Consider the following 13,345-nt stretch of genomic DNA (forward strand, 5'->3'; position numbering starts at 1 on the left):
TTCATTCTTTTACTATGAAACATTCCATCGTACGAGCCTGTTTGACCTTATCTAAACGCCAAGTGGATCACAAGCCCGCCTTCTCAACGCCTGGCCAGCTCCAGGAGAGAGTAGATGTCCCTGTACAGGCCGCATTTCCTATCCAACAACGTACCATTCACCGGGGAAGCAACGGCTGGGACATCCCCAGCATCTCCCAGAACCAAAGCATCAAGAGGTGCATCAGCAGAGCCAACGGACGCCCAACCCGGCCCGGCAGTCGGGTTCCTCACAAATCGGCCGATGGCACCCCGCAGATACTCGTAGACCGAGTAGGCTTGGGGTGTATAAGGGGTACTACTAGGATCCGTGAAGAGGAGTATCACCTCTGATCCGTGAAACTTGCCTAGCCAAGCGTACTCTTCTGGCAATAGGTTCAAGATGGACGTGTTGAAGACGTAGCGCCACGTTGAGATTCCCTTCGAGGCTGCCGTGGTCGCCAAGATGGATTGAGGCTGGGATACGTCAGCGCAAATCACGGAGAGGAAGTGGGAGCCTCTACGCAGGACCAGAAGTAGTCTGTATAGATAGCGGAAGCAATATCGAAGTCGGATGTCAGGCTCGAGCGGTAGACTGACACAATTTCGTCCCTCGTCTCCTTCGCAACGAGACCAGTCGGCAAGTAAGCGTCCAGAAATGTCGTCAAGTTAACTTGGTCGTTCACCAAACCCCGCCCCTCCTCAGCCACCGTTCCCGTCAGAATTGGCACTTTGACAACCTGTCCGCCCCTCCAAAGCTCGGCGGGATTGCTCAAGACAGTGACGTTATCGGTTTGAGGTCCGAATGAGATCTTCTTTTCCCGCATTGCATTGACGAGCTTCTCGGATGAGACATCCTTCATGCAGTCCAGGCCGGCATCGTTCGCACAGCCTACCGCGGAGGCAAGCTGCTTCCATGTCTTGTCGTCACTGGCAAACGGCAAGGCCAAGGGTCCGAAGCTCATCTGCCCGCTGGACGTGATTGCCGCCCGGAACAATAGCGGTAACTCGTTTGCGTACGACTTGAGATGTAGGTCAACCGCAAAAGAGCCCGCGGACTCGCCCCAGATTGTTACTTTGCTTGGGTCACCTCCGAAGGAGTCGATGTTTTGCTGGATCCAGTCGAGGGCCAGACGCTGGTCGTATAAGCCCAGGTTGCGCTCTGTGACTGGTATGTCGGGTGAAGACGGGAAGCCAAAGACTAAGATTCCGCATTAGCAGCTAAGCCAAGATGGTGTTATGAGTAACCCACCGTTTGTCCTGTAGTTTAGAGTGATTGCAATGATGTCTTCGTAGGCTGCGAAGGCAGAGAGATCCGATCTACCGTGACCTAGCTGCCAGCCCCCGCCCGGTATGAAGACCAGAACGGCGCGGGTGCTTTTGGGCGAGTTCGTAGCTGGTGCGAAGATGTTTATGGTGAGGCAGTCTTCACTCTCAGGGGCTTTGGGTGTATTGAAGAGAGTTTCTAGCAGTTCAGGGCGGGGACCGAGTTCTGGGGTCTCAGTTAGAGTGATGGGCGTGAGACGTGTGAACAAGAGAAAAAGTAGCTACCGTTGAGACCAAAGTTCTGTAGACACGCCGGGCCGAACTCTGTAGTATGTAAGAATTCCATCCATGGCTTCGGCGGCTCGGCACGTGAGAATCTGGTCGGCGGTGCGGCGTAGGGTATGCCAAGGAACTTGTTCACTGTTGCTGTTCCGTTGGGGAGGTTTGTCGAAATACCCTGGATGACACCGCCCGATATTGTTGCGGTCGGCTGGGTCGCGGCTGTTGAGCCAGCTGAGAGCAGGAGAAGTTTCTGGGCATGCATGATCTCAGCTGTTTTGGACGAGAGCAAGCTTTCAAGTACACCAGCAAGTTTTTGAACACATTTCAACTCGTGATATAATCTGGAAGCACCCGTTTGCCCTTTATAAAGATACAAACAAGAATCCAATGGACTTGTAGAAGTTGGAAATGATGAGAAGATGTATGCATCTTACGATATCCCTCGCCAGGAAAGTCTGCCCTGTCTGGCATCAGCTTTCGCCCGAAGATCAGTGACTTCGACTTTGAGGTGGCGCTCACCAAAGCTTCTCTCTGGACAGTTGCGATGGCTAGATATGCGCCCGGCATACCATCTCGGGCCCTCGGGTCAGAATCCTGCAGGCACCGGCCCTGTTCCCTCGCTGCGCCGCAATATGGTCGAACACGAAAAACGAGGCCAAGAAAAGAGGCTTGCGGGGCGCACGAGGAAAGCTGATGTGACTGAGATCCCCAAGCCGATGCGAGATAGGAAGGTAAGCCACGAAAAGGAATGTCACAGGGCGAAAACGTGTCAGTGGCGTGGCAGATTCCAAGGCCATGGTAAAACGGTCAAACTCCCTGTTTTCTCGCTGAAACTAAGCTGAAGTGATGTTGACTAAGACAAAAGAAACCGAGCAAAAAACATCAAGCGATAGAAACTCGAGGGAATCAGAAAAGAAAGCGTCGTCTCCTCATAATCCATAATCTCGTTAAACCGTCCCACCAAAACTATCTCGACAAGCGCAGGGAGGAGCCCTCAGACAGGCTCGGGGCTGTGTGTCACAATGATGGACGGCAGGGGCGGCTTCAAGACAGCGCTGGCCGGCGCCTCCAGCCGGCCATCCGTCGTCTCAGTCCCGTTCGTGGACCCGTAGTCGCTGATCGACCCGTTCCGTCTCACTCCCGTGTCCACAGCCAACTGTTCCCAGTCCCTGGCCCAAGCAGTACCCGGCGGAGGTGGGCAAGGCTTATTCTTGTCCGCCGGGTGGCCTTTTCCCGGAATCAGTATGTCGGGAGGCGTAATTTTGATCTTGGGTTTGACGTTCGTCTGCTCGAGCTCGGGCAAAGGGGGAAGTGGCTCCGGGATCGGGAGCATGATGCCGAGTGAGTCCGGGTGCGGGTACGGGATCATAGGGACCGGCGGCACGTTTTGGGCTAGCATCCGTTTGGGGTAGCTGGCTTTGCGGACTAGTTTGTTGCGGGCAGGCGTCGGGACGGTGTGTCTGTGGTTGGCGGGGAAGTAGTAGTATGCCGGAGGGGTCTGCGACCGGCTCGGGGGTCGGCTGGGGGGCTTCGGTTCCTCCGGCTCCTTGACTTCTTTCTCTGCATCAACGAGGACGACGGTGGTACCTCGTTTGAAGCAGGGCAATTCGAAAGGGTGTGCGGCAACCTCCAAAACGAGTATGGCGACGATGGCACTGGCGCTAGACAAAAGGTCAGATAGGCACAATCGGGAAGGATGATTAGCTGGACGTACATTCCCATGATGGAAACAGCAAGGTTCAGCTCAGTGATTGGACTCTCAACAAGGAAGCCGGGGAAGTTCGCGATTGCTACCGAGGACAAGATAACCGCCGGTATCCAGAGGAGTAGCGCCAAACGAGCGACGATGACTGTCCATGACACCAATGGTGACTGAAGAGGCTGCTTCCTGACAAAGTCGCAGTTTCGCAGGGAAACGAGGAGATGCAGCACCAGATACATAGGTGAGATCATGGACTTCCAGATCGTGTGTCAGTGAACATTCCAACGAGCCTGTGGCGGAGCAAGCACTTACAGCGAACAGAATGAAGCTCTGGGTAAGACAGTCCCGTTTCCCGGCCCTTGACGGACGGAACTGAAGAGCCGAGGTGGTCAGACCACCCCCAGATGCGACGAATAAGAGCAACATCGCAATGCTGAGAAGAATAGGTAGAGGCTTTGGTGGAGATTTAGTGGAAACGTCGCTTCCCGACACGGAAGATTTGACGTCCAACGACTCGACGACGCTGACGGCGTCCTCTTTGGGTGGAGGTGCCATGTTGCGATGGTGTTGACGATTGTTTGAGTAACGCAAGTGTCCTGTGGTTCTCAAGATTACAATCAACACCATGTTCTTGGTCGACTTCATATATCACTTGATACGAAATGGCTGGTCATTCACGATGGCTGCCAGCACTTGCCGATGTGGCAGGCGGGTGTGGAAACATTCCAGCGTGAGACATCTTTTTGGGGGGCCGGGGCCGTTTTGAGAAGCGGCCTAGGACGAGTTGAGATTTCAAACTGCAGATCAGCCAGATGCATTCCTCGCCTCGGCTGTTCTGCTAATAGTTCTGACCTGACTAGACGGCATTTGGTGGTTGGAAGCCGACGATGTCATCGTGGATGACTTGTATGCCACCGAAAACCTTCCTCTTGATGTCAAGAATCGCACAAAATAGAGCGAGAGGCTGGCAAATAATTTCACGAGGCCTTCAGCTCACTGAGCATAGAGAATCGTGCCCCCACGCGACACTTGATCGAGATGAGCCGGAAGCTAGACTGAGAACAAATAAGACATGGAGAGTGTTCAGGCCTGGCGTCAGGGGTAAGCAAAATATCGGTTTCACAACAGGCACAACGTGGCGGGGGGATTTCTCGATAACAATAAACTCCAAATCATCGTATTCAATGGATCGAGATGATCTCGATTGAAACTTGCTGTTGAACTTGAGGCCAGTTTACGGCAATGAGCGAAAGCCTTGCCATCCGCAGAGTGCCCTGGTGGCAGAATGAGAGACAATTGAGGCAAGAGGTTGGGAAGACCAACGAAAATGCAACCCGTGACAAGTGGAAGGAAATCGGCGATCAATCTGAAAGATGTATCCTCCTCTTTCTGAGCCATCTCAGATTAGCTCGCCCAGGCGGGCCTCACGGTCACCGGCCCAGTCCTCCTTCTCGTAGAAACGGAAGACGAGATCGTAATCCTCAAAATCGTGGACAATACGGTCAATGCGACGGTAGCCCCGGACAGGGTCAACGAGACGCTGAGCCGCAGTGGTCCTGGAGACATAGTCGCCCATGCCATAAGGGTTGGCGCTCTTGCCCTTGGCCTCAAACAGAGTGACGCTGAAGCGGCCGGGCTTGAAGATATCGACGACGTGCTCAATGATCTCCGCCGTGGTACGGCCACTCTGGCCTCCGGGCACGTTGGTCTCAAAAGAGGCGAACGAGCAGTTGGGCTCAGGGGTCACGTGGACGGTGAAGTAGTGGGCTGCGTTGGCACCCTTCTCGCTCTTGGTGGCATCCTCATCATCCTCAACAGCAGGAACGACGCCGTTGGCCGAGAAACCGCAAGGGCTGAAGAGGTAAGCGTCAACGCGAGCGCCAGGGTACTTGCTCGTCGGGTAGACGCTGGACAGACCGCAGCCCTCGGAGACGACGGTACCTAGGGCATGGCCCTCAGTCGTCATTGCCTCGGTGATGCCCCGATCAGCGTCGATGAGATCGGATTCGCAGACATTGCTGAACACGTCGGGCTCATCATCAGAGCTCTTCTCAGGGACCTGGGAGAGATCGCCCAAGCTTTGCTCAGCGTTGTCCCGAGCTGCCTTGGTACGCTGCAGATTATGCTTGTCACAAGCGACCGCACTCGCTTCCGACAAGTAGAACTGCTTGGCATTCTCAGGGTCGAGATCTGTCATGAGAATCTCCAACGTCTCGTCGTTGTGCTCCTCTATGCCGCTGGTGAAGCTGGCAACGCTGCCGGTGGGAATCCGGGCAGCGGTCCCGAGAGGCATTTCCTTCTCCTCCGGGGTTCGAGGAGGCGTCAGAGTCTGGTTCGGGGAGGTGATGTAGAGATACCAGTGATCCCCGTTCATCTTGCCAACCATGTAAGCGCTGCCACCCTCGAACATGTCGTCCAGGTACTTGACCTCGGACTTCCAGCTGCGGTGAGGACCTTCCTGACGGTCCGGGAACAAGAAGTTCTTGCGGCTGTAGAAGACGCGGTACGGGGTCGCGGCAGCCTTGATATCGGTAGAGTCCTTGGCATTGTGGAAGGGAAAGCCAGCATGTTCGGCGGCGATATGCAACAGTCTCTGCAAGCCCAAAAGCAGAGTAGTGGTGCCGCAAGTCTTCAGAATGAGCTTGTGGGGGAAGACGAACAAGCTGGATTCGGACAGCAGGTAGGCATCGACCGAGTCGGACTCGAGGACAGACAGGATCTTGCAGTTGACCATGTCAAGCATGGTAACCCAAGTATCGGCGGAGACGGCCTTCAATCCATTTGGCTGGGCACTCGCGGGGAGGGCCTCGGGACCAGGGGCGAACCAGACTTCGAGGAGCTTCTCAGGGCCCTCGAAGGCGTTGGTGGAGTCTAAGTCGGCGGCGACATCGTGATTGATGGTCAGATGGGGTGTAGCCTCGGACGGAGAGAAGGTGTAGTCGTTGGGGACCGAGAGGTTGACCATCTTCAGCGGGGCAGGCTGTCTGGGCGCGACCCGAGGAAGCGTTGACGAGATGGAAGTAACCGAAAGTCGGAGGAGGGCTAGAAGTCCGCGGGACACTAGCTACCACTCAAACGAACTTTGCGGCGTTCGTTTGAGAGAGTAGGCCCACAGGAGGGTGGACGATCGTTGAGGCTGGCGGAGCCAGCAGCAATGGGATGGATAGAGAGGAGTAACGTCGCTCGAAAGGACGTTAGGGAGGTCGGGCTTGGAGGGGGATGAAAATGACCCTTAGGACCGGAATTGTGGCTCTCGAGATGGGCCTCGCTCTGGCAGACACCGATACCTGTGGTGGAGTATCGGACCTAGCAGACGAGGGAATCTGCGCGATCGGGGATTGAGGTGGTGTTTATGGAGAACGAAAGATTCGTCTTCGTTCAGTCGAGGTATTTGATGCTTGGAACTGATATCAGCAGGTGTTATCTGGGCCTAGAGAGACAAGAATTAGCAAGATGCTTGGTACAGAGCAGAGAGAAGGGCGTGACAGCTACTGTGCGACTCCAAAGAAGTGCGCGCAGCTTCAAGATCTTTTTCAGGGTGTTTGGTGGGATTTGACATACTTTGCGGGCTTGGAAAGGAAGCGTAGGAGGTCGACTTGGTTCATAGACGGCCAGGAAGAAGTTGGAATAAGATGGGCGAAGGCGGCAGATGCGGGCCAACGACTTGCTTTCACCGTAATATGGTGTTAATGTTGCGGTTTGACCATCGAGATATTGGGGTCCTCGGTTAGGTGTATCGAAGGCGACCGAAGAGGTTTGCGATTGACGTGTCGCGACAGAAGCGTGTGGTAAATATGTCTCGTGACGGCGAGAAGAGTTGACGTCGTTTTGTAGATGTCAAAAATGTTCGACTGGTCGGAGAGAAGCTCTCGACAGCACGAAGCAAGAAAAGACGGCGTTGGTAGTTGGCACGACCGGATGACGGGTTGAAAGAGCAAGAGAGAATTCAAGCTTGAATTTTGAAGGTCCCGACGGGATTCTGCGCGTGTGGTTGTGGTTGTGGTCGTTGTGGTTCACGGTGGAGGACTGACGAGGAGGGGAAACCAAGGTCGCAGTGGGTTCAGAAAAAAAAAGTTGTTTCCTGCCATTGGCGCTTGTGGTGGGATGGACGGGGCCACCGGGGGGCCATGTCTCCAGCACCGTGTCCACCTAAAATTTCAGCCCAAACGTCTGGAAGGTGCGCATCAGGTACCTCAGGTCACTGCAGAATATCAGGGAAGCTAGAGGTACGTTTGTGTCTATCAAATCCAATGTCTTCATCTCCTGAACGCCGGTCCTTCTTCGCCTCTTCTCACTCACACTTGACGCGCAATGCCATTTTGAGATGCATCGGCTTCACGGACAGCTCGGCGTGCTTCTTTTCATTGGTGGGGAGCTCAACCCGGGAGGGAACGGAGGACAAGACATAACCCCGAAAGGTACGGCTAATTCAAGGTTGGCCCGTCTCAGGGCCTAGAAGGAGATGCGCTGTGAAGAATGGAGTGAGACGTCATTCTCTACCGAGCCTCCCATGTCCGTTGAAGACACAAGTCACTCAAGTGGTGTCTGACATGTACATATAGCACGGCTCTCATGGAGGGGTAAGCCAACTCAATCCAGTCATTTCCCCGACCGAGACATGTATCTATTGACAGCAAGTTCATTATTATCGTCGCTCGTTCATTTGCCCAAGAGTAAATGACACAGAATAATGAACACGGCTGTGGTATTCAATGCTTCTCCATCGTATACTTGCGGTGAAGGAGACAGGGCCACCGACTTTGTAACAAGTTACAACATTCAGCTGGGCAGAGGCAGCCCAGCCCAGCCCAGGGCACGTCAATGTCAACCAGGCACCGCCAACATCGGCGGGGCTCTTCTTGGGGAAAACATCAGGGATTCCGCCAATCCCGCGTCCTCCTCACGTGCCCCCAAGCATGCCACGCATCGAATTTTGCGCCGCCCATCGGACCGCTACCCGTATGCCGTGAAATATACCTACTAGCGGGGCGTAGTCTTGGCCATCCGCGTTTCGCATTACGGTGATTGACCGCGTCGGTCATAATGCAGTGTCAATGACAGCTGCTGATAAGCCAGCTTCTGCTGTCTGGTGCAGCTTTGTTTGAAAGGCTTGTTGGAATCCGTCCTCGGAGACACCCTCCAAGGTTGTTGAGATGACCTTGAACCCCAAAGGTGAATCACGAGGACGCGAATTGTGTATCCCGTTCGTCGCGGGTTGGTGCTTCGACGTGCTCATGACTGGCTTTGGCCCTCAACTGTTGTCGTCAACTTGGTGGTGATCTCTCTGAAGATGTGCGACAGCGAGCAGTCCTGGTACTTTTCGACGAGCGTGTCGCCGCCTGGCTGATCTTCGCCGGACATGCTTATCTCCTGACCGTTGACTTGAGTCCCCTGAGGATACCGCGGTCTCCTTCCCGACTCGACCAGTTCGCCAAATTGGGGGTCGATAGGCACCGTCCCGAGGAAAGGCACCTTGAACTCCTCGGCCATGACGGCCCCTCCTCCTGAGCTGAAAATGTTGGTGCACTCGGAACAGTGCGGGCACACGAAGCCACTCATGTTCTCGACAACGCCGAGCACCTTGAGGCCGGTCTTGACGCAGAAGTTGAGCTCCTTTTTCACGTCCGCCGTAGCCACTGCCTGAGGGGTCGTCACGACGACGGCGCCCGCGACCTGGCCGGGCCGAGCATCTCTCATCAGCGTCTCTGCGAGAGAGATATGCTCGTCACTCGTGCCGGGAGGAGTATCGATGAGCAGGTAGTCGGTCTCATCCCACAAGACGTCGGAGAGGAACTGCCTCACCATGGCCGTCTTCTTGGGCCCTCGCCAGACAACGGCATCGCCCCTTCGTGGCAGGAGAAATCCGAGACTCATGGCGCGGAAAGGGCCAATTCCCTTCTCCTCGACCGCATCGTGGACGGGGACAGGGTTCCAGCCGCCGGGCGCTTGGGTGACCTTGGAGGCTTCGATGGATAGCATGCGGGGGATGGAAGGGCCCGTCAAGTCGACATCGAGAACGCCGACCGAAAACCCTGCCAGCGAGAGAGAAAGTGCGAGCTGAGTTGTCACGGACGACTTTCCAACGCCGCCTTTACCAGACAAGACCTAGGATAGCCAGTCAGTCGACGGTTATGGTGATGAAGGTGGGATGGCGGGGTAATACCAGCACAATGTGCTTAACCTTGGAGAGCGACATGCTGGCCTCAAGGTGTCGGAAATGAGGATAAAAGGGCGGTGGGTAGTTACAATGAGCCTGAGATAGCACTCAAGCGTAATCAGAAAGAAGTCAAGTGAAATATGAGACTGAGTTTGCTGAGATCGAAATTGGGCAAGTCAAGCTCGACTCATTTCAAATCACGGAAGAAGCCTGTGATGGTCCGTCCCCACTCCGAGCTGCTTAGGTTGTCGCTGTGGTTGGTAAGCACCTTGACAGCAGCTCGCCTTTCCTTCAGTACTTAAAGTTGAAGAGGTCGATTTGGCTTGCCAAACCAAGGGCTTGGTTTGTTTATTCTTGCCACAACTTGATCATCGGAATTTGACATGTTCTAGAAGAATTCCATCCCGAGCAGCTTTTTTGTTGCATCTTTTTGCGTATGCCGTCATCGGCGTGCGCTAAAGCTAAGGTTCACAATCGTTCTCTTATCTTATCGACATTGGTCTTTACCTTATCCAATCAATCTCCACTTCGATCCAAGATCGGTTAAACATCGGGAAACCTTCAATTTTGACAGGTACCTACCTAGCTTGACAGCAATGGCTGAACTTGCACGGACGTGGACGGGAGGGATCACGATGACAGACAGCAATGACAGACAGCAGCAGGCAGCAGTTGTCTTCAGTTAGAGCTTCCATCGAGTCTCGGGGTCTTCTTGAAAAATACTCGGGCAGGGTAAGTACTTACCTAGGGAGGCGGTGAAGAAATTCCATTCAGTTACAGAAGTGTAGATCGCGGAAGCTGTGTCGTCTAAATGCTTGAGTGACAGACATGACTTTCGAGCTAGAACCTGCTCTAATGAATCTCATATGAACTCAACGCATTAATTATCTGGGGCAAGATTTCTTATGATAGTCTTCTGGAGTTCCCTTGGTCTAGAACCGTGCGATTGCTTCAGTCGCTGACATGGAGTCCGCTTAGTCACTGTGCTTAGCTCAGCAAACAGCCAGCGCCGCGCACCCCGAAGACAGCGCTCAGGCCGGTTGCATCCACTGAGAGGAGCTCCCGGGATCCGTGAGTGTGAGACAACTTGGAAGTCGCAGTGCTGCGCTGCGCGTGTTCCATTGTCTTGCCAGTGCCGGTGGGTCCGTCTCTGGTCCTGCAGGTGGTCAGGGATACGGATACTCAGTCTGAACTCCTCGTCTCGTCCATTCCATTCCGTCCATTCAAACGCCAAAACACCATTCATTCCCTTGCTGAAGAAATCTGCGTCCCTGCCGCGTTCCTCGCGCTGACACTAGCTCGCCGGTCGATTGAGACCCCTCCGTTTCCGTCACCTCTCTCGCCGGAGCTTACGTCTACGAAAACCCTCGAGCCGCGCATCGCGAAACCTCGACATGGCCAACTAAGGCCCGGACTCCGACCACGATAGCCCGCGGACGCGCGCAGTCCCTTCCATTGACCACTATCAACAACATGACCTGTAGTCCTACACTATGGATGATCCATGGGGCTCCCCGTGGGCAACTACCGACAACGTCGCCGTGCCGTCACCAAGTCCATCCAAAACCATCCTCGAACCTCCGCCCGCCGCCTTCCTCTCTACTCCGAACAACCTAGCATTGCCTTCAGCCCAATCGCCTTGGGCAGACGACGATGCGTTTGGCGATTGGGCATCGCCAGACCCTGCCAGGGGCGCCAACGCGTCGCCATGGGCTTGGGGAAACGAGGTGACACCAATTGAACAGCTCACACCCAGCTACGAGCCGAGACCGAGACGCAAGAGCAGTACCCCGAAATGGCCTCTCAGTCGCTCAGCCTCCCCAGGCCTGAAGGCTCCCACGACCCCGAACAGCATCTCTTCCGGTCGCCTGTCACCAGATCCGTGGGCAAATGCTTCCTATTTCACCAAAGATGAACCAGAGCCCCTTGCGCAACTACCCCAGATACCTGATGTGCCACCGACGGTACTCGAAAACCCCACGATCGAGCTTGAGCCGGATACGCCAAAGCAAATACGTAACACTGCACAAGAAGCTATCACGAACGAGCCCATTGCCATTCAGTTTGACGAGCCGGTACTTGAATCCACACCTAAAGCCCCTCAGACGACAGAGCCTGTCATTCCCGACCACCCTCCCGAAGAAGATGAAGAGCCCACGCATTCCTCAGTTTCTACGGCGTCAGAAGATGACGACGACGATCCACCAGACATGGGGCATGCCGATTCGCCAATTACATCGATTGAAGATAACCCGCTGCCCAAGACCTTGCAGAGGAAAGCTTCGTCCAAGGTCCAGTCGCTCGTGGACATGTACGATGGGATATCCAGAAGAACAACAATCACCCCTGAACGTCAGCTACCTCCAAGACGGAGTGCCAGCCGGGATCCGGACGCCAGCGCGGATGACGCATCGACGCACGATCGCGAGGAAACCGAAGACGCGAAAGACGAGTTGACCAAGTCACAATCCGTAGTCGATTCCGCAGAAGCTAGCACGGAGGATGGCCGCAGCGACGTTGCCAAGGAGTGGGAGGAATTTCGGAAGTCGAAGCGACCTGAACACGACCCGTTCGTGGTCGACTTGAGTAATCTCGATACCTTAATTCCCGAGCCTACGGTTGAGACACCGGAGGTTGCTGGGGAAGTCTCGGACAGAATCATAAGCGACAGCTTCACAAACATATCGGAACGCAAGACGTGGTATCGGCTTTCCCGTCACGAGTCTCTGCGGAAGTTTAATGTGGGAGATGATGAGAACTATGTCCGGATCTCCTGGGCCAATTCGACGATGAGAGACGAGACAATGAAAATCGTCCGCCGGTGGATGGAAGAGGACTCGATGGGAGGCCGCGCTTTCCGGGGTGGCCTAGCTGGAAAAGCAGGCGGCAAGTTCTTCGGTTGGGACGCGACAACAGAATCAACACCAGTCGACTTGGATAGAGTCTTTGGCCGGAGGCAGAAACCCCAAGCCTCAGTCCATCGACCCACGCATTCGATACACGCCTTGCCTTCTCTTTCGACAGCTCCTATGGCCCCTACCTCCAAGGAGAATACGCCGGCTTCAGCACAGGCAAAGGACAACTGGGGAGGACTTGCTTCGTTTGGCTGGAGCTCCGGAACTGGTGGCACCAAGGCGACACAGGATGCGAAGCCAGCGGAGCTCGCGACGTTCGCCAAACCGCTTCCCTTGGGCTTCAGAGGATTTGACAACACGCCCAAGTCCCATGCCTCATTGCCGGCTTTCACTACAAGCAAACCAATGGCGCCCCAGACTCCGACGGTAGATACATCGGCGACGAAGGAGGATGTGGACGAGGACGATGAATGGGGAGACATGGTTTCACCGACGACAGCTGAAGCGACCGACTCGATGTCTCTGCCAAAGACCAGCTGGGATTCTTTTTCTACCAACCCGCTACCCGATGCAGCAATGGCCGCAGCTTCCGAGCGACCCCTGGCCTCCAACCCCAAACCCGATGGTCTCGGTAACGGGAATAAGACAACGGAGGAGAACAAATCAGGGGCGAGGGATATTGGCAAAGTCATCAGCCCCGCCCCCGCCTCCACACCTGCTGCATTTGCAGACATGCCCCAGAGCCAAGCCGGTTCTATCAGGCCGCCGGAGTCGACGTACACTTTCAGACCGGCGTCAGCGGTCAAGCGACCACCGAACATCTCCATAGCGTCCAACTTCATCGACCCGCCAGACCCAGACCCATCTCACGATGGTAAACCCGGTGTATCTGCGGGAGGCTTGCTCGACACCCCTCTTACAACGGGTCTGGGAACCCCGTCGACAGCACAGCCGCCGCGGAACAGCACCGAAGATTCTGATCTCGTGCAGCAGATTGTGCGGAATCTACCAGACCTATCATACATGCTAAAATAGCCCGGTCATCAGGCATCCTTTCTGCTTTTAT

At 55.0% G+C, this 13,345-nt stretch overlaps 5 protein-coding genes across 5 annotated transcripts; 1 reads left to right on the plus strand and 4 right to left on the minus strand.

Moving 5' to 3' along the window:
* Nucleotides 1-83: 83 nt before the first annotated feature.
* Nucleotides 84-1,827, minus strand: CkaCkLH20_05515 (uncharacterized protein; the record flags this gene model as incomplete). The annotated part of the gene is made up of 4 exons (XM_038888234.1): nt 84-494; nt 542-1,218; nt 1,270-1,509; nt 1,569-1,827. The coding sequence occupies 4 exons, from the start codon at nt 1,825-1,827 to the stop codon at nt 84-86; spliced, it is 1,587 nt and encodes a 528-aa protein (XP_038746710.1).
* Nucleotides 1,828-2,559: 732 nt separating this feature from the next.
* On the minus strand, nt 2,560-3,822 carry CkaCkLH20_05516 (uncharacterized protein; the record flags this gene model as incomplete). The annotated part of the gene is made up of 3 exons (XM_038888235.1): nt 2,560-3,226; nt 3,280-3,521; nt 3,580-3,822. 3 exons carry the CDS (start codon nt 3,820-3,822, stop codon nt 2,560-2,562), a joined length of 1,152 nt encoding a protein of 383 aa, XP_038746711.1.
* An 844-nt stretch (nt 3,823-4,666) lies between these two features.
* CkaCkLH20_05517 (adenosylmethionine decarboxylase) lies at nt 4,667-6,232 on the minus strand (the record flags this gene model as incomplete). The annotated part of the gene is made up of 1 exon (XM_038888236.1): nt 4,667-6,232. The coding sequence occupies one exon, from the start codon at nt 6,230-6,232 to the stop codon at nt 4,667-4,669; it is 1,566 nt and encodes a 521-aa protein (XP_038746712.1).
* A 2,267-nt stretch (nt 6,233-8,499) lies between these two features.
* CkaCkLH20_05518 (cytosolic fe-s cluster assembling factor cfd-1) lies at nt 8,500-9,246 on the minus strand (the record flags this gene model as incomplete). Its single annotated transcript, XM_038888237.1, has 1 exon — nt 8,500-9,246. One exon carries the CDS (start codon nt 9,244-9,246, stop codon nt 8,500-8,502), a length of 747 nt encoding a protein of 248 aa, XP_038746713.1.
* A 1,671-nt stretch (nt 9,247-10,917) lies between these two features.
* CkaCkLH20_05519 (uncharacterized protein) lies at nt 10,918-13,314 on the plus strand (the record flags this gene model as incomplete). The annotated part of the gene is made up of 1 exon (XM_038888238.1): nt 10,918-13,314. The coding sequence occupies one exon, from the start codon at nt 10,918-10,920 to the stop codon at nt 13,312-13,314; it is 2,397 nt and encodes a 798-aa protein (XP_038746714.1).
* Nucleotides 13,315-13,345: the final 31 nt, after the last annotated feature.

Source organism: Colletotrichum karsti (assembly GCF_011947395.1).
Source record: "Colletotrichum karsti strain CkLH20 chromosome Unknown Scaffold15, whole genome shotgun sequence".
In the NCBI taxonomy this organism is placed as follows: Eukaryota; Fungi; Ascomycota; class Sordariomycetes; order Glomerellales; family Glomerellaceae; genus Colletotrichum; species Colletotrichum karsti.